The following is a 20000-nucleotide window of genomic DNA, read 5'->3' on the forward strand; positions in this document are numbered from 1 at the left end:
GGGGGGGTGAAGGGATGGGGACGGAGGAAACTGCGTGTGTGTGTTGTTATTTCTGTGTGTGTGTGTGTGTGTGTGTGTGTGTGTGTGTGTGTGTGTGTGTGTTTGTGTGTCGGTGTGTCTATGTGTTTTTACTTTTTGTTTTTGTTTTCTTAGCTCAACATGGACAAAAAAATAACGCTGCTCATATGTGATCAAAACGCGCAGTGCCCACAAAATCTACTCAGAACCACTCCTGATAACCAGCTAACCCTCCCGTCCATGATAATGTAAACAAAACAAAACCAAACCAAACAAAAAACCAACCAACCAACCAAAAAACTGGAGCGAGAAGGGGGACGACGACGACGACGACCAGTCACACACACAAACCACGACACACACACACCCAGCAGACCCTATCGACAGGCTCAACCTCCTACAGACAGAAACGCCACAGACCAAGGCACATCAAAATTTATCATAAAAATGACCTCACACGCAACAGTTCACTGATTTCATTCCCCACCCCCAAACACACACACACACACACGCGCGCGCGCGCACACACACACACACACTTTTTTCTTTTCCTTTCCAAGTCTGCTCAAAGGGAAGGGAATGACTTCATTCAGACACACTCCACGTCCATCAGAAATGATTATAGAATCATTCAAAAAAATCGTGACAGATTCTTTCCAGTTATGTGATGCGCCAGCACAAAATCATTTCCTAGCCTTGCCCCCAATACAGGAGGAGAAAAACAACAACCAACCAACCAAACAAAAAACAACCTCAAAGACAGGGAAACGGTTCCATCATCCTGCCAAATGCAAATACATAATGATAATAAAGTCGACAAGTACATTCTGAAAATAACTATGCACAACAACAAATTTGTACAGAAGCGGGAACCGTATGTATGCATTGTGCAGGACTTAGCTGTGTAATCTCATATGGGATTGACGTGTTCATGAATTCTTATTGTTGGTGGTTTCTTCCCCTTCTTTCTTCTTAATTATGTATACCCTTCTGCAGGAATACCTTTTCCTTTCATTTATATGTGCGCTATTTGTAATAGATGTAGGTTAACAAGGACAGATTGGTAGAACAGGCTATGCCTAAAATCTTAATCCTTGAATAAAAACGTTTTGAGTTCTGAGTTCTGAGTTCTTTTCATCATATCTATTTAGCTTACTGTTAAGTACTAATGTCCGTCTGTGTGTGTGTCACATAATGTGAAAACTGAATTAAAATGTTTGAACAACGAAAAAAATTTTTTTAAACACACACACACACACACACACACTCGCACTCACTCACTCATTCACATGCACGCTCACACAAACACACACACACACACACACACACACACACACACACCGTTCTGCCTCTGTTTTTGTGATGCTTTAACAGTCAGTGGTTGGAGCAGTATATTCTGTTTTTCACTTCCAAATCATGCATAAATCAAGTTTGTTTCTGAAAATATTTGTCCGAATAAGAATTATTCAGAGAGAAAAAAAATCCCCAACCTCTAATTAAGGAGGGAAAGCAAAGAAATCAAACTGAAAGGACAGAGCATGTTGGGCTCCCCTCCACCCCCACCCCCCTATCCCCTGTGGCAAGGCACATCATGTGAAAACCCCCAAAAGCTGCTCAGGTTCTACACACATGGTCTCTCTGTTCCAGGGACCCAATAAACAGCACGATGATTTCATGATGTTCTAGTCTTTTTATGGCAGTCCCTTTTATTTCACTCATCATTAAATGCCAAACTCTTAATTCCCATTCCCAAGTTTTCCAAAGGAGAGAGAAAGAGGCAAATGGAAAGAGAAAGAGGGAGATTGCACGCAAACGTGTGCATCCATGTGTGTGCATGTGTGCGAGTGTGTGTGCGCACGTGTGAGCGTGCATGTGAATGAGTGAGTGTGAGTGTGAGTGTGTGTATGTGCGTTTCCCTTCACCATGTCAACACAATGTTTGCACAGTATTCCATCAGTATACATTATCGGCAAAACGTTAGGTCTACACATGCTGCATACATCTGTCCAACTCTTACGTCCATACACGGGCTCATATTTATGTACATACCCCCAATGTAAAATGATAAACATATAACAGCATTACACATCAAGATACAGACAGGCAGCAAAACAGACAAGGGCACAGACCTAACAGAGACAGAAAGATACAAATGCAACAGAGACAGAGAAAGAGACAAACGGGGTAGGAGGGGCGGGGTGAGAGATAAACAAGGGCTGAGGGTGAAAGGAATTTGAAAGCAAAACTGTCCACCGACACCCGCCCCCCCCACACCCCCCATGACAGTCAAACAATCTTACAAAACACCACGCTAGCAGACGGATGAAAAACAAGCAACCAGGTTCCCACAAAACACACAATGCATTTTTCACGGCTCCAGCACAAACACTCTCACTCACTCACTCACATGCACAGGCACTCATGCATGCGCGCGCGCGCACACACACACACACACACACACACACACACACACATGCACAAGTATACATATATACATGCACACATGCACATAAACATGCGCATGTGTGCGCACACGCAAACACGCGCGCGCACACACACACACACACACACACACACAACAAAAACCTGGTAAGGAAGTATTGATTTGAAAACAAAAAGCAGCAGCCAGGAAACACAAATTGAAAGGGGGAAGTCAGGGGGAGCGAGCGTGAGACAGAGAGAGACAGAGAGTTCTGGCTGTGTAGCTTTTGTTTGATTGTAATCTGTTGCCTTTCTTTCTCAGGCCTCCTTCATCCATTATTCATCCCAGGTTGGAAGCGATAATCAATCACAATACACAGAGGAACATTGTCACTCAATTATAAATGAAGGAGAGGGGTGGAGAGCCAGGGAGTGGGGGGGAACCAAGCAAAAGGGGGCCCAGGGTGGCACTAACTTTGCCAGTACAGCCCAGCCGCCACCAAGCCCCCAGTCCCATAAGCATGCAGAACTTTCGCTTCCCGCTTGAACATTCACGGGGTCTTGGGGAACCCGACAGTGTGAGGCATGGGGGTGGGGGGGCGTTCTTCTGGTGTGGGGACCAACCAATCGCCACCACCCCACCAATGGATGAGACAGGGACAGCCAGCAGTCCCCATTCAGTCGTAGTCATCCATCAACGTCAGGGGGCTGTAAACCCCCTATCTACCTGCATCAGCTGTCGTGTCACACACGCGCGCGCGCGCGCGCGCGCGCATGCAAGCACACACACACACACACACACACACACACACACTGTTAAGCCTGCATGACTTGTGTAGTCATCATCACTGTCATGTTCTCTGCTTCTCGTTTTCAACTGCTCTGAACACCTCCCCCCACCCCCCTCCAAAAAAAAATGGAGAAACAAATTTTAGAAACTGCTGCTGCAAAAATGGATGTTCCCTGCTTGATGATGATGATAACAACAACTACAACAACGAAAATTAATAGCAATGTCAAGAACAGAAATACAATCATCGACATAAAATATAACGTAAAGAACAAAAATAACAACAATATTAACAACAATGAAGATGTAAAACAAGACAACATTTAGCAGTTCCCAAAAAATTCTGGAGCGGACACAACTTTCTGAGTTCCCCCTACCAAAGGAATGGAACGGAAATATGGGTGAACACTGTTCAAACCAGCCTGTTTGTTTTCTGTCCCTAAACTTCTGTGCTCTTTCCACGGCACTGTTCTCATGCCTGTTGCTGCTCATCCAAACTCAGTAACACACAGGTTCACAATGTCAGTGTAAAGTCACCACGATTCCTTGCATCAAAGCAAGGACGGACGCTCCACAATGCTCCCGGAGTCACTTCAATGGTGATGCAAAGTACCCACTACTCTGCTCGCTCTCGCTCTCTCTCTCTCTCTACGGCATAGAGGGGGGGTGGGGGGGGGGTGAAGTTCACTTTGCCTTCTGCTGTCCAGTATCAAATGATCAAAGAACATTCATCCACCCAAAATATCACGGGAGACCAACTTTCTTTGGGCTTTAACCTTACTCTTGTCGTCCAAAACTGAAACTTTCGTGAAAAGCTTTGCTGCGTTTCTTTATAGGTCAATTAAGAAAAACATTTTGAGTTGATAACTATCTATACTGTCCAAATATAATACAGCATTCGGATATTACAAGTATAATGATATATGTGTGCGCATTGCTTAAAACGTGTCTTATTATTCAATGTATAGCCGTTCAAATGGGGCCATGTCCTTTCTAGTTGAATAAAACAAAGTTGCAGCTCTGCTCCAACACGAGCAGGGCAACCACCACCAGAGCTGGGCCTCCTCCTGATGTTAATCACAGCAAAGTGTGAGATGTGAGTGAGTGAGTGAGTGTGTGTGTGTGTGTGTGTGTGTGTGTGTGTGTGTGTGTGTGTGTGTGGTGCCTCACCAGGGAAAGTCGCTGTGGCGTGTGTCAATGACTCCTTATGCATTGTTTATGTATTCTTAACACTACAAATTAATTTCCCCAGTGTGTCAACGACACCGATTCTTGTGCACTCTTTACGTATTCTGTACACCCCAAATTCATTTCCCTTATCGGAGTTAATAAAGTAGTGCGAGCAATGTAAAACTGTCCAGGCACCCCCTTCCTGAACGGGGACCCGCCCCTTTCGCCCCCTCAAACTTAACATCCCCATAGATCCTGCCAACACACCAAAAGACGTCCCAGTTTCATACAAGAAAGGTGAAGGGGGAATTGAAACAATCATCATAAAAGCCAGGGGGCAAGAAGGAAAGGCCACACAATGTGAGAGACCACTTTTCTTTATTCCATGATAATTGATGAGGAGAGGAGGAGGATGACAATGCTGCTGGGGAGATCCATCTGGGTTAGACAGGGCTCTATTCTAACAATCTAAGCTTCCTTTCACGAAGTATACCCCTCCCTCAACCAAGCTACACACACACAGAGAGAGAGAGAGAGAGAGAGAGGAGAGAGAGCTGCAGCCTTTCCTCCAGTCATGAATAAAATCTGAGCCAATACTCTCCAAGGTGTGCATCTGCCAAGTGGATAACAATCGGCTGTGTGATCCCAGGTTGTTGTTTTGTTGTTGTTACTGACGGTTGCGCGCGCGCGCGCGCGCGCGTGTGTGTGTGTGTGTGTGTGTGTGTGTTTTGTTTTTCCCCTATTCACGTTCATAGCAACTCTAACAACAGCAACCATGGCTATTTTCTTTTTTAAATCCCATAATCCCAGAGAAGAATGTGCGATGTCCAATGTTCCACTGAACAGGGTTCAAACCCACAACTTCCTAGTCCTCAGTCAAGGAGTTTAACACACTGCACATCAGCAGCTGAACACTCAAAGTCTAATCTTACACCACACCAGTAACAGTTTTGCAGCATTTCTTCACTCTCTTTGCTCCAAGTCTACCCCAGTGTTTCCACTGTGTACCTGTCAAAAAGATTCAAGCAGGCTAGTGTTTTTCGACAAAAATCAGTATTTTTACACAGAACCATCCAAACCACTTCAAAACATGTATTAAAAAAATAATAATAATAATAAAAGCAACACCATACTGTTAACACACCTGCTTTTTAAATATTTTCTGACACTTTTATTACCAGTCAATTCCCTTTAGGCTGTGCAGTCACTACTACTAACAACGTCAATAACAACAACAGCAATAATAATAAATAGCAATAACAACAATGACAATAAGAATAATCAACCAATAAATAAATAACAATAGTGCATATATGGTGCAACGCCCCCCCCCCCCCCCCCCACCCCCTATAATGGACTTTAGAATTAGATGCATCCCATGAACAATGTGCATACAGTAATTAACACATGTTGACATGAAACAGCTCATGGCATACGAGAGTAAAGAAGAGAAAAAACACCAAGACAATGATACAGACTACCAGCGCCCCCCCCCCACACACACACACACACACACAACACCCCCCCCCTAACCCTCCCCACCCCCCCAAAAAAAAATCATATCTACACACACACATGCACACACACATATATATATATATATGTGTGAATCATATCCCATCAAAACATGACACCAGAGTCCCATCAAAACATGACACCAGAGTCCCACACCGCACTACACCACACACCACAGCATACCACAAGCCAGAAAACTGCTCTGTCAAGTCAAGACCAAGGACAGACCACGGATTAAAAATTAAAAAAAAAAGACCCAGGAAGATTCTCCGCCTGTTGACACTCAACTGTCAGCAAGGTTTCTGTCTGTACTGTACAGGGAAAAAATGCAACAACCAACAAGTCAGTCTGACATCACCTCTATGTCCTGCCTGTAATCATTTTCATCATCATCACCATCATCATCATGTGACTCATTTTTTTTATTTCCTTCCTTCCTTCCTTCCTTGACATGTACATGCCCCATCTCACCAAATTCATTTCAAAAACCATTCCCGCCCCCCTCCTTTGTACAACCCCTAACTTGATAAAAAATAATAATTTAAAAAAAATTTAAAACATGTTTTTTTTAAAGGGTCCAGTACTAACCCTGAGCGGCCTCAGAACAACTGGGCAGACCCACTCCTGGGGTAAACCTGTCATCATGACTGTAACAAACTTCTAACTGACTCATCCCTACCCAACCCCGATCCCCCACACACATACATACAAGCAAACCTCTTTTATTTTTATTTTTTAAATTTTATTTATTTATCTATTTATTTATATATGTACCTTTTTTGTGGTTGGCTCCTGTCCATGCTTTAAAAGAATATTGTTCAAAAAATTATGGATTGCACTTTTTGCTCGAGAGCGAAAGTCCAGATTATCAGCCTTTTTGATTGTTTTTCTTTTTTTTCTTTCAGTACTCAGTGTTAGTGCCGTATTGTTTTGTTTTTGTTTTATATGTATGTGTATTTTCTGTGGAACATTATATACGTGTAATAACCATTCTGTTCTTTGTTTATTTTTATGTTTGACTTTGAACCATTCTTTTCTTTTTTTATTTTTATGTTCGATTTTGATAAAAACAGACAGGGTTTATCAGATCATGTACAGAGGGGTAGATATGAAATCTTTAGACTATAATTAATGTCTAGTCTTTCAATAATTTCAGCTAATGTTCAGGGCCTAGGTGACTTTCAAAAAAGACGTGATGTCTTTCAGTTTCTTAGACAAAAAAATACGTCAGTATATTTCCTGCAAGATACCCACTTTGTAAGTAAACAAGAGAGACAGATAAGAGCTGAATGGGGATATGAATGCTTTTTTGCATCATATACATCACAATCAAGAGGCGTAGCAATTCTGTTTAATAATAATTTTGATTTCAAAGTAAAAAATATAATTAAGGATGTTCATGGGAACTATCTGATCATATCAATTCAAACTATGGAAAGAAATATCGCACTGGTAAATATTTATGGTCCGAATAGGGATAATCCTCAGTTTTATGTAGAATTAAGTAATAAGATTAAAGAACTGGAATCCGAAATAATAGTAATTGGAGGGGACTGGAATCTAGTTTTGAATCCACCATTAGATTACAGTAATTACAAACATGTTAACAATCCTAAGGCACAAACAGATGTTACTAAATTGACAGGTGATCTAGAACTGGTAGATATATGGCGGGAAATAAACCCAGAAATACATAGATTTACATGGAGAAGATTAAATCCACTACAGCAAGCTAGATTAGACTTTTTCTTAATATCCGAAAATTCACTAGCTAATGTAAAAGATGTAGACATTTTGTTCGGATATAGGAGTGATCATTCTTTTATTTCAATAAAGTTTGAGTTTAGAAAAGATACTCGGTCAAGGAATTTTTGGAAATTCAACTCATCACTTTTAAAAGATAAAGAATATGTAGATATGATAAATAATACAATTGAAAACATAAAAGAACAGTATGCTGCACTAGTATATAATAGATCAGAAATATGTAATATTCCCATAGAACATTTACAATTTACCATATCGGATCAGTTATTCTTAGATACCTTGATAATGGAAATAAGGAAAAAATCAATAGAGTATAGTTCTAGAAAGAAGAAAAAGGACACACAAACAGAAAAGCAACTTGAAGAAGAAATTACAAGCTTAGAAAGTAAAAGTTGTAAATCTGAGGAAGATTTACAGCAAATACAAGAGAAGAAGAATAGTTTAATTGCACTAAGAAAAACTAAAATACAAGGAATATTGTTAAGAAGCAAAGCTAGATGGGCAGCGGAAGGAGAAAAGGTATCAAAATATTTTTGTAACCTTGAAAAGAGACATTATGTTAGCAAACAAATGTTTAAACTAGTATCTAAGAATGGTAGAAATTTAGATAAGATAGAAGATATGCTGCAAGAAACGAAAGAGTATTACAACAAATTGTATGAGGAGCAGGAAGTAAAAGACATTAAGTTAGAAAAGTACGTTAATAATTCGCCTAAACTAACAGAGACAGAAGCCAACTCGATAGAAGGTAAATTAACTTTGAATGAGGCATCACTAGCACTAAAAAATATGAAAAATGGTAAAAGCCCAGGAACAGATGGAATGACAGTTGATTTCTTCAAATTTTTCTGGAAACAGATAGGTGGTATTGTTGTACGATCTTTAAATGAAGGTTTTGAGAAAAAAGAGATGTCCATTACACAAAGAGAAGGTGGTATAATTTGCCTACCAAAAGGAGATAAACCCAGAGAATATCTTAAAAACTGGCGTCCAATATCTCTGTTAAACGTAACTTATAAAATTGGCTCTACCTGCATCGCAAATAGAATGAAAACAGTCTTGGATAAACTTATTAATGAAGATCAAACGGGTTTTGTATCTGGCAGATATATAGGAGATAATCTAAGGCTTATTTATGATATAATCTATTACTTGAAGGAAAAAAATCTACCAGGACTATTAGTTTCAATAGACTTTGAAAAGGCTTTTGATTCAGTTAGTTGGAAATATATGCATAAAGTTTTAAAACATTTGGGTTTTGGCGAGGATATTCGTAGATGGGTAAAAGCGTTCTACACCAATATGAAATCCTCAATAGTAGTTAATGGTAAAGTATCTACAAGTATACAGATTGAACGAGGCTGTAGACAGGGAGACCCACTCTCGCCATATTTGTTTATTTTGTGCGCAGAGATAATGGCTTGCAAAATTCGTCAAAATACAAACATAAAAGGTATTAAGATATCAGAGGTAGAATTTAAGATTAGCCAGTTTGCTGATGATACGTCTTATTTTTTAGAGGGTGACAAAAAATCATATGGAGAACTGTTCAAAGAACTAGAAGATTTTGAAACAGTCTCAGGACTCAAATTAAATCACGAAAAAACATGCAATGTATGGCTGGGAAATAAGCGTAATTGTGATACAGTTTATTTATCAAATTTGAAAATGAATTGGAATCCACCACAGTTTAAAATCCTTGGGCTCTGGTTTACTACTGATTTAAGTAATATGATAGATTTAAATATAACTGATAAGTTCAATGAAACAAAAAAACTGTTTAACGTGTGGATAAAAAGACCAATTACACCTCTAGGAAGAGTAGCTGTCCTTAAGTCGATTATCTTGTCAAAATTAATTTACTTATGGATTATGCTTCCAAATCCACCAGATAACAGTATTCAAGAATTGCAAAAAATGTGTTTTAATTTTGTATGGGATAAAAAGAAGGACAAAGTTAAAAGATCAGTGGCAGTGCACAGTGTACAAAACGGAGGTATAAATATTCCACATATTCTATCATTTATAAAAGCTTTAAAACTCACATGGTTGAAAAAATGCTACAATATGTCGTATCGTCCAAAATGGAAAATTATATTATCAAAAGAATGTCCAGAAGTTGAAATGTTACAAGAATATGGCCCAGTAGTTCTTACAGTTGGAAGACGTATAATAAACCCCTTTTGGAAAGATGTGTTTCGTAGCTACACAGAATTTTATGACAAAACTGATATACATGTTGAGCAAGATATCCTGATGGAACCTTTGTTTTTCAATAACAAATTTAAGATTGATGGTAAAGTCTTGTATTTTGAAGACTGGGTCAGAAAAGATGTTTATTATGTGAGAGACATTGTGAAAGGGAATGGACATTTTTTCAATATTCAAGAAATCCAAGATAAAATTGAAAATCGAGTCCCAATGTTAGAATTCTTTGGTTGTGTTAATTCAGTTAAAAGTTTTTTAAGAGAAAAAAACATAACACTTGAAAACAATGATCACAATGGAATCAGCCTTAATAAAGCATACACTACAATGATAAAGGCACCAAGAGGAACGAAATGTTTCTACGAAATAATAATTGGAAAACCAGAAAAGCCAAATGCCTGTAAAAATTGGGACTTGATTTTTGAAAACAAGCTTGATTGGAAAAACATTTTTTTCAATACAAAAAAAATCCATGAAATAAGGTTGAAATGGTTCCAGATGAAAATTAATTACCATATTCTTGTGACAAATTCGGTTTTGATGAAGATGGGAATACTCCCACATAACATGTGTAATTTTTGTAAGGATGAAAGAGATACAATTCTGCATTATTTATGGGAATGTAACCATGTACAACATTTTTGGAAGGAGTTTGTGAGATATTTAAAAGAAATGTGTTTACATTGTGATAGACTTAACCTGAATGACACACTGGTGCTTTTTGGACATAACAAAATGAGAACTGATGAATGTTTCTCATATATCTTATTGACAGCTAAATTCTATATATACAAATGTAGAATCAACAAAGTAAAACCAACATTACAAATGTTCAAAAGGGACCTCAAACAGGCATATGAAATAGACAAGTATGCCTTTAACATAACTATGGAATATAACAAGTTTGTGGAAAAATGGGCACTTTATAATTGTTTGATACAAGATTAAGCTTTTCAATGATACCTTGGAACTTTGACATTGAACATATATTGTTTTGCTGTTATAGATTTGTCAGTACTTAGAACTTAATTATATGCCTACCCTATACTTTCTAATGCACAAAACATATAAATTCTGTATCTGTAAACCTTTGTCTGAATAAAAAATGTTGAAAAAAAAAAAAAAAAAAAAAAAAAAAACTTCTAACTGACTGACACTGTGTGTCTGTCGCAGCAGGGAACAGCAGTAAAAAAAAAAAAAAAAAATAAAAAATAATAACAACAAAAAAAGAAAAGAAAAGAAAAGAAAAAAAAGCCGGATACAGAGAACATCCTGGTAACAAAAAGTAACACAACACTGCAATACTGCAGAAAACAGCAATGGTGTTGAGGTCACCTGATTCAGTATTACATTCCTTTATCATAACTATCCCTTTGTTATGACGAGAGCATGATAGGAAATGGAAACATGACTCTTTCAATAACTATACATTCAGAAATATCCTTCTTCTCAAACATGTACATACACATGCAAAATGCACACACTCAGGCACACATGCACACACGCATATGCACACACGCACATACACACACACACAAACACACACAAACTACATGTTTGTCTCCCAATCTGTCTGTGTGTCTGTGCGAGTGTTGATGTGTGCATGTGTATCAGTGTGTGTCACATACAGTCACACCATTTACACATGCACGCACGCGCACACACATGCACGCACACACACACACACACACAATTTATGTGCTTTGTCTCCTAATCACTAATATCAGTCTATGCGTGTGCACACGTGTTCATGTGTGTGTTCATGTGTGTGCGTGTGTGTGTGTGTGTGTGTGTGTGTGTCTGATTTTGGTGTGCACACATGTGCATTTAAGTTCAAGGTCCATTGAAATGTAGCATGTATTCATGAAGAAGAGCCTCTCCCTCCTCACATGCACCGTCTCTCACACATGCACAAACCCTGTCAGCATGAGCCAGAGTTTCAGAATGTGCCCCCATCCCCTCTCCCCCACAACCCCATCACCCCTTACCCACCCACTAAGTCACTCCCCTCTCTCCTGCCACAACCTTGTGACCATCACATCTCTGTTCAAACAATCATTTTAAATATATATATATATATATATATATATATATATATATATATATATATATATATATAAATTTTAACAAAAAAAAAACAAACCCAACACTGCACTCAAAAGGTGCTCATTCTTCTCACAATATTGTTTTGAATCCCACTGCTGAAATGATTTCTTCCATCCAAACTCACTTCACTCATTGCAAGTTCACCCAACTTGCTCACAATCACATATACTCTCTTGTGACTGTATTTATCAAACTTTTTTTTTCAAAACAATACCACCAGGCTGGTTAAGGAAACTGGACCAAGGCAACACTTTTTTTTTCTTCTTTTCAATTTACATACAAAACACAATATTACACACACACACACACACACACACACACATATATATATATATACTACACACACACATCCAGTCATACATTTATCCATACACCTGTTCCTAAATCCTTCCACACATCAATACATATCCCCAAACTTCCACCCCCACCCACCCCCACCCTACCCCCACTCCCCTCCTCCCACCTACAAACAGGAACACACATAAACTTAAGTTGTGGAATGTTTGAAAGCAGTTTCTCCTTCTCCTTTTAATTTTCACTCTTTACCCTTCCCTGTTGTTTTTAACTGAACATGAACACACCAAATACATGTATCCGCCATTCATACATGTATACACATTATTATGTAGCAATATAGGCATGCACACTATTGTGCCAAGTTGATCTGCTTTTCTTTTCTTTCTTTTTTTTTTTCCTTTTCTTTTTGTTGTTGTTGGGCATGAGGAGGTGAACATGAAAAATTGAACACTTTAAGGGACACCCGTGTGCCTATGCGCCCACACACACACACACACACACACAGAGCCACAAAAATACATACAAGCACCGCTCACACTCAGTGGCACACTCACACACACTTTCCCCTTGTCACAGCAATAAACAAAACCTTCCACCACCCTTTACCCAACTATATCCTCCACCTCCGCTCCCCCCACCTACACACACACACAACACACACACACACACAAAGGAGGTGTGAAAGAGTTCTTGCCCAAGAGGTACCTGTCCCCTATTCAGGAGGGGTGGGGGTGGGAGAGAAAAAACAACAAACTTTGGTGGTGGTGGTGGTGGGGCTTGTGATTCATATCGACTGCCTGCTTACAACATGGAGCCCACGACAGACAACCAACCCAGCCCCAGGTTACAGAGGACGTTACATACATAGATGTAGAAACATGCGTGTACTGCACTGCACTGCACTGCACAGTCATGGGACCCACAAGTGAAATTGGAAAAAAAACAACAGAAATAACATAAGAAAGGAAAGAAAGAAAGAAAACACTCCAACACAGAGGAAACTCTTAGCTCTGAACATTGGTCTTAACCCTTGAAGGTTGCATTCCATTATTCATGACTGAATACCACAGCCTATAAGCAGAATGAAGACCTAGTGAACAAACCACAACTTCACTTCCACCAAGCAGTGACTGTATTGTATAAAGTTAAGGTAACATTAACCCTAAGAGATGGGTAAGGGACTGGGGAGAGGGCTGGAAGAACTGCAGGGCCGGGAAGGGAACGAGGGGGGCGGGGGCATATGAAGTGCAATGATATCAACTTATCAAGGCTCTGAAGAAACATACTACATATTCATGCAAGTTAAAACAGAAACATGCATGTGTGTGTGCGCGCGCGTGCGCATGCACACGCACACACACACACACACACACACACACACAGAGTAACAAGCACAGAAAGACAGCCTGAGACAAGAAAGAAAGAAAACACAGCAAAAACTGTCAACACAGTGAATACATACACAAGTATCACAGCCTTCAAAGTATTTTAGTCTCACCACATTTCCTAATAGGTGAATCTGCTTGTCTATTTCTCAACACTTTTTTTTTCTTTTTAACACCGACCAACCTTTCAAATAATACAAAATAAATAAAGTTCTGACAGGTAGTTTTATAACTAACTTCATGTGCCTCTTTCCACTCCTACCACCACCACCACCACTTTTCTTCCCCTTCGGGCCACAGTCATTTTATTGCCTCCATTTATTGCCCTCCTCTCCTCCAAAACTTCACCCCCACCCCACCCCCTCCTCTTTTAATCCCCCACCACCACCACCACCCTATCCCCCACTTCCTGGCTCCTCCACCCAAATAAAACTTCCTCCCCCCCCCCCACCCCGTTACCCCTCCCCCCACCCGCCTCCTCGTACCCCCACAACTCTGAGGGTTACCAACCTTCATAGTATATCATGGTTTTCCAAAATGTCAGCTGGTGACTGCACAAAGACCTGTACAGTGAGGTGGTGACCCCCCTACCTCCCACCTACCCCCCACCCCTCACCAGCCTTCAAGTGGTGAGATGTGAAAATGAAGGGCTTTCACCCCAACTGCTGCCTGTTAGAGCCACAGCAAAGGACCAGTCAATTAACCCAGCTACAATGTAGGCTCCGGTTAAAAACAAGGCAGGCATGCTGATGTGGAGGGAGGGAGGTGGGGTCGGGATGGTGTGTGTGTAGTGGGGGGGGGGGGGGAGCGGCAGGGGGCAGTGGGTTGGGGAAGGGGGGGGTGGAGGGCGAACGGGGGACAATAATTGGAACTTCAATATGATTATCCCCTGCATCACACAATGAGTCTGTGTAAATATGACGCAGTGCAGTGCATTACAATACAGCACAGCATCACAGTATAGTTTGGGACAGCCCGGCAAAGTACACAGTACTGTGAACCACAGTACGTCACCACAATATGACAGCACAGCACAGTGCAACACAGCATGGCAGTACTGTGTATACTATAGTTCAGCACAGCACAGGAGAGTACAGTGCAGCACAGTACAACACAGCATGGCAGTACTGTGTACAGTATAGTTCAGCACTGCACAGCACAGGAGAGTACAAAGTACAGTGCAGCACAGTAAAACACAGCATGGCAGTACTGTGTACAGTATAGTTCAGCACTGCACAGCACAGGAGAGTACAAAGTACAGTGCAGCACAGTACAACACAGCATGGCAGTACTGTGTACAGTATAGTTCAGCACAGCACAGCACAGAAGAGTACAAAGTACAGTGCAGCACAGAAAAACACAGCATGGCAGTACTGTGTACAGTATAGTTCAGCACAGCACAGCACAGAGAGTACAAAGTACAGTGCAGCACAGTAAAACACAGCATGGCAGTACTGTGTACAGTATAGTTCAGCACTGCACAGCACAGGAGAGTACAAAGTACAGTGCAGCACAGTAAAACACAGCATGGCAGTACTGTGTACAGTATAGTTCAGAACAGCACAGCACAGCACAGAAGAGTACAAAGTACAGTGCAGCACAGTACAACACAGTATGGCAGTACTGTGTACAGTATAGTCCAGGACAGCACAGCACAGCACAGCAGAGTACACAGTACAGTGCAGCACAGTACAACACAGTATGGCAGTACTGTGTACAGTATAGTCCAGGACAGCACAGCACAGCACAGGAGAGTACAAAGTACAGTGCAGCACAGTAAAACACAGCATGGCAGTACTGTGTACAGTATAGTTCAGAACAGCACAGCACAGCACAGAAGAGTACAAAGTACAGTGCAGCACAGTAAAACACAGCATGGCAGTACTGTGTACAGTATAGTTCAGAACAGCACAGCACAGAAGAGTACAAAGTACAGTGCAGCACAGTAAAACACAGTTATGACAATACAGAATAGTTCAGGACAGCGCAGCAGAGCAAAGTACGCAGTACCGTGCATCACAGTACACCACAATATGACAGCACAGCACAGTACAACACTGTTTAACAGTACAGTATAGTTCAGGACAGCACAGCACAGTACAACACAGTATAGCTATACAGTTTTAGTTCAGGACAGCACAGCACAGTACAACACAGTATGAATGAATGTTTTATTCATATACAGCCACGGCCCCTCATGAATGGGGTACATGGAATACAACAGAACAGTAACAGTTTTTGAAGAATGAACACAATAAGCTCAGTCGATCACAAAGTCACAACACACACACACTGAAAAATTATTCACGATAATTTCAGTCTGAGAACCAGTTAAAACCAGCTGACTAGGATATTTGAAAAACTTAAGAGGAACGTCTTAACTGTAGCACAGTAGCAATACAGTCGAATACATAAAAGCAGAGTTCCAGACACCACATGACGCAACAGCACATGAGGTTCTGAGCACACTGCAATATAGTATCAGCATTAACACCAACAGCACTATCAATCATCAACCATAATCATACCACAAAGTAATTCTTTTTTCTAAACCCCAATTAATAACACTCATCTCTGAAAATAATTATGACTCAAAAGACACGACACATAACACCACAGAACAAACAAAACACAGGCTGCAACATTAAACGATCGCACGTATGTATGCACACAAGCACAAACACTCACACGCACACACATACTCATTCACCCACCCATCCACCCACAAACGCTAAACTAAAAAACAAGGAAACAAACAAACGTCAACAAAAAAAAAGACTTGACATGTCACACTTTTTTCAACAACTAATTTTTTAAGAGCTGTTTTGACACATGAAATTGGGTGAATGTCTCCAAACATTGTTGGGCAAAGAGTTCCAGACCAGCTTCAGATCTGCCAAAGGGGGGAAAAAAAAAGAAGATATTCTTTGACTCAGTGTATACAGTTTCACTCCATACGTAAGTGATGCAGAGGGTTCTTTGCACCAGAAAATGAACAAAGATGACACCAAAAAAAACCTCACAGAAGAAGAGCAGACAAAACAGCCCTGACAGAGAATAAGGGACACTGCAGCACAGAACAATACCACCAGTGAGCTGCTTGTTTGCTTCTTCTCTTTTAGTTTTGTTGCTTGCCGAAAGAAGGAAGGCTGCAGAATGGTTCAGACACTTGTCTGCCCATGCAGTGTCCATGAGGGTCTGGGTTTGAATCCCAATCCCACACTCAAATCCCAGCTTCGTCCCTTATCCCAAGTTTACTGCAAAATCAAACTGAGCATCCAGTTATTCACACGAGTTAACACATCCTGTCTGAAGCACGTATTTGGTACACTGAAAAAAGAAAAAAACCAATAACCCACAGCCAACATAAGCGTTGTCCTCTGGCAAAATGCTGTAATTCTAAGAAATCTACTCTGATAGGTACACAAATACGCATGCACTCTAAGGCCTGGCTAGCGCATTGGACTATCTGCTGGCCAGGCATATATATCCCTGGCAGATGTGATGTACTGTACATGGATAACCGGATTTGTCCAAATGTGGTAACACCTTCTGGAGAAATTTAAACTGCTGCCCCCATTCTCACATATGATGGGGGAGGGCGGGGGAGGGGGTCAAACAGTGAGTGCCTAAACTGGAAACCATCATATTTGTCCTCTCGGTCACATTCAAGGATGATGAAAGGACGATACATGACAAAAATGTTTTTCACAATCCTTGATGTTCAACCATACAAGTTGTCTTACAACTTCACATCATTTTTTTCTTCTTCCACCCCACCCCTCTCCAATCTTACAAACCATGCCTGTAACGGCAAATACACATGCACATAACATGCATATGCACATAAAAAATTATACACACATTAAAAAATCACAAATTCAAACCAGCTACTGTAGACCTCAATAAAATTATTCTTTAATCTTGTATTTTACACACACACACACACACACACACACACACACACACACACACACACACACACACACACACAGAATGAGAGAGAGAGAGAGAGCAACCATGCTACTGCCTTTGCTCACCATCAGGATGAGACTGAAATAGAGACATTTCCTGATCTTCAATGTGATCTCATATTGATGTGTGTGTGTAAGTGTGTGTGTGTGTGTGTAAGTGTAAGTGTGTGTGTGTGTGTGTGTGTGTGTGTGTGTGTGTGTGTGTGTGTGTGTGTCTGTTCCGTCTGTCTGTCTGTCTGTCTCTCTGTCCATGCGCTTGAGCATATGTGAGTATGGCGAGTATGTGTGTTGTATGTGTGTGTGTGTAGTATGTGTGCGAGTGAGTGTGTGTGTGTGTGTGTGTGTGTGTGTGTGTGTGTGTGTGTGTGTGTGTGTGTGTGTGTGTGTGTGTGTTCACTAACAGCATTAGCAGCGACCTAACCAAATCATACGAGCCCTCTGGACACGAACTTCCTCATTACATATGAGTCATTCTACCAGGTGAAACCTATCACCCACATCAGTTTAAGATTCGTGGATGTGAAATGATTGATTTGAAGAGAAGGGGAAGCGAGAGAGGAGGGAGGGATGGAGGGTGAGATGGTGGAAGGAGAGGGAGGGGCAAGGAAGGAGAGGGAGGGGCAAGGGAGAAGAGGAGGAGGGAGAGGGCAAGAGAAGTACAAGTTTTAAGATGTTCTCTGCTCTCTCTCTCTCTCTCTATCAGAATCAATATCTCAAACACACACACACACACACACACACACACACACACACACCATACATTCTCTCTGCCTCTCTTTCACCCCCATCATACCTCTCAATCTTCTCCCCCACCCTCCTCCAAAGTAATACAGCTAACATACAAGTTACAATGTATTTTCATTCCTCCAACCCCCCCCCCCCCCTCCCCAACCCTTCCTGTTCCTTCTTCTTTAAAAAAAAAAAAAAAACAACTAAAACATGGATATGGGAACAGAGAGCTTAAGGTGGCTCTCATCAGTTTCAAAATTGAAAGAATTTTATATCATTTGTTGTCACTTATGATTTGAGGATGCCCATAGGAATCTATCTCACACTGTCACAGTCCGAGTCTTGCCTTACCCGTAAATGATAAAATAAATAAAATATGAAGACCAACACTGATGGTGTCAATATTTAAGCACATTTGGGATATATTATCATGAAAGAAAGCATAAAGTACAGCCTTGTCACGTAACCCCAAACCCCACACCAGCATCATCATCATCATCATCCTCATCCATCATCATTATAGAAAAATTGTCCCAGATTCTGTGGCCTTTCAGACCCTGCTCTCATGGTAGCCTGTTTACCCCCCACCCCCACTATTTCCATACTTGTGGTGAGTTCCTGTCAAAGGTCTAGGTGTCAGCAAATCCATGGGGGGGTGGGGGGGACTGTCGCAAGTGGGACATGGTGCCGGTCTCCAATCAGAAGGGAACACTCATTAAGCCTAGCTTTGCAACTAAGTGATTATTGTCATCTGCAGGGGGCTTAGCTGGCGGTGTGCTGCATACAATGTTTTGTCAGAAGAACAAGCACTACTGAACACCATCAAAAGTGACTTGGCAGCTATGCAGGGTCTCGTCTGCTATGCGGCCTCCTGGTGACTCAAAATAAACACTTCCCTGAGGAATGCTGATGCCAGGATTAAAGGAGACAAACCCGGGTGTGACAGCAAATGTGGAGGTCTCAAGACGAGCAGCATGGGAGTAATGCCATAGATATTATAACATTGAACAAAAAACAAAACAAACGAAAGTAAAACAAAATGCGTAAATGAGGTAAAACAACTTCTCTGAACAAATTACACAAAGCTTCAGACAAAGACGTGTGTGCGTGTGTGTGTGTGCCTTCCCCACATCCCTGCAGGGTCCTACCCATGTACACATTTCATTCACATGTGCACACCCACCCCCCAAGCCCCCCCTCTCCCCCCACACCCTCCCCAACACATCTACAGCCACCTACCCCCACTACCCAGTGCAACCCGCTATGAACGCCTCACACTCTGCTAAACCCATGACATCGTGTTTTCAACGCAACATTTCAGTGTCACAAATAACCAACAACAAAAAAAGCTAGCTAACTAGAAACACCTTCTGAACACAGCTTTTATCTCTTACTTCAAAATTCCAATACAACAGCTGGTAACTAGCAGCTGTGTCCCACACAGTAAAACCCTCCATTCCCAATGTACATCATTGTGTGGTACATTGTGCGCTGTGCGAGTGTGACAGAGACACAAAGAGACAAGAGACAAAGAGAGTGAGAGAGGCAGACACTGAGACAGAGAAAAAGCAATAAGTGTGTACATGGGTGTATGTGTGTGTGTGTGTGTGTGTGTGTGTG

General features: G+C 41.1%; 1 protein-coding gene across 5 annotated transcripts in view; it reads right to left on the reverse strand.

Annotated features, from left to right (window-relative positions):
• LOC143276358 (nucleolysin TIAR-like) overlaps positions 1–20000 on the reverse strand; it is a 242667-nt gene that overhangs the window by 190098 nt on the left and 32569 nt on the right. The window contains exon 1 of one of the 5 annotated variants that reach the window (XM_076580867.1): positions 6503–6566. The exons of the other annotated variants lie outside the window; for them this stretch is intronic. Coding sequence (XP_076436982.1) covers positions 6503–6559 — 57 coding nt within the window. The 5' untranslated portion in view covers positions 6560–6566. Of the gene's footprint in view, positions 1–6502; positions 6567–20000 lie in introns of those variants that run through there. 5 annotated transcript variants of the gene reach the window in all.

The sequence above is a fragment of the Babylonia areolata genome, chromosome 2 (genome assembly GCF_041734735.1).
Source record: "Babylonia areolata isolate BAREFJ2019XMU chromosome 2, ASM4173473v1, whole genome shotgun sequence".
NCBI lineage: Eukaryota > Metazoa > Mollusca > Gastropoda > Neogastropoda > Buccinidae > Babylonia > Babylonia areolata.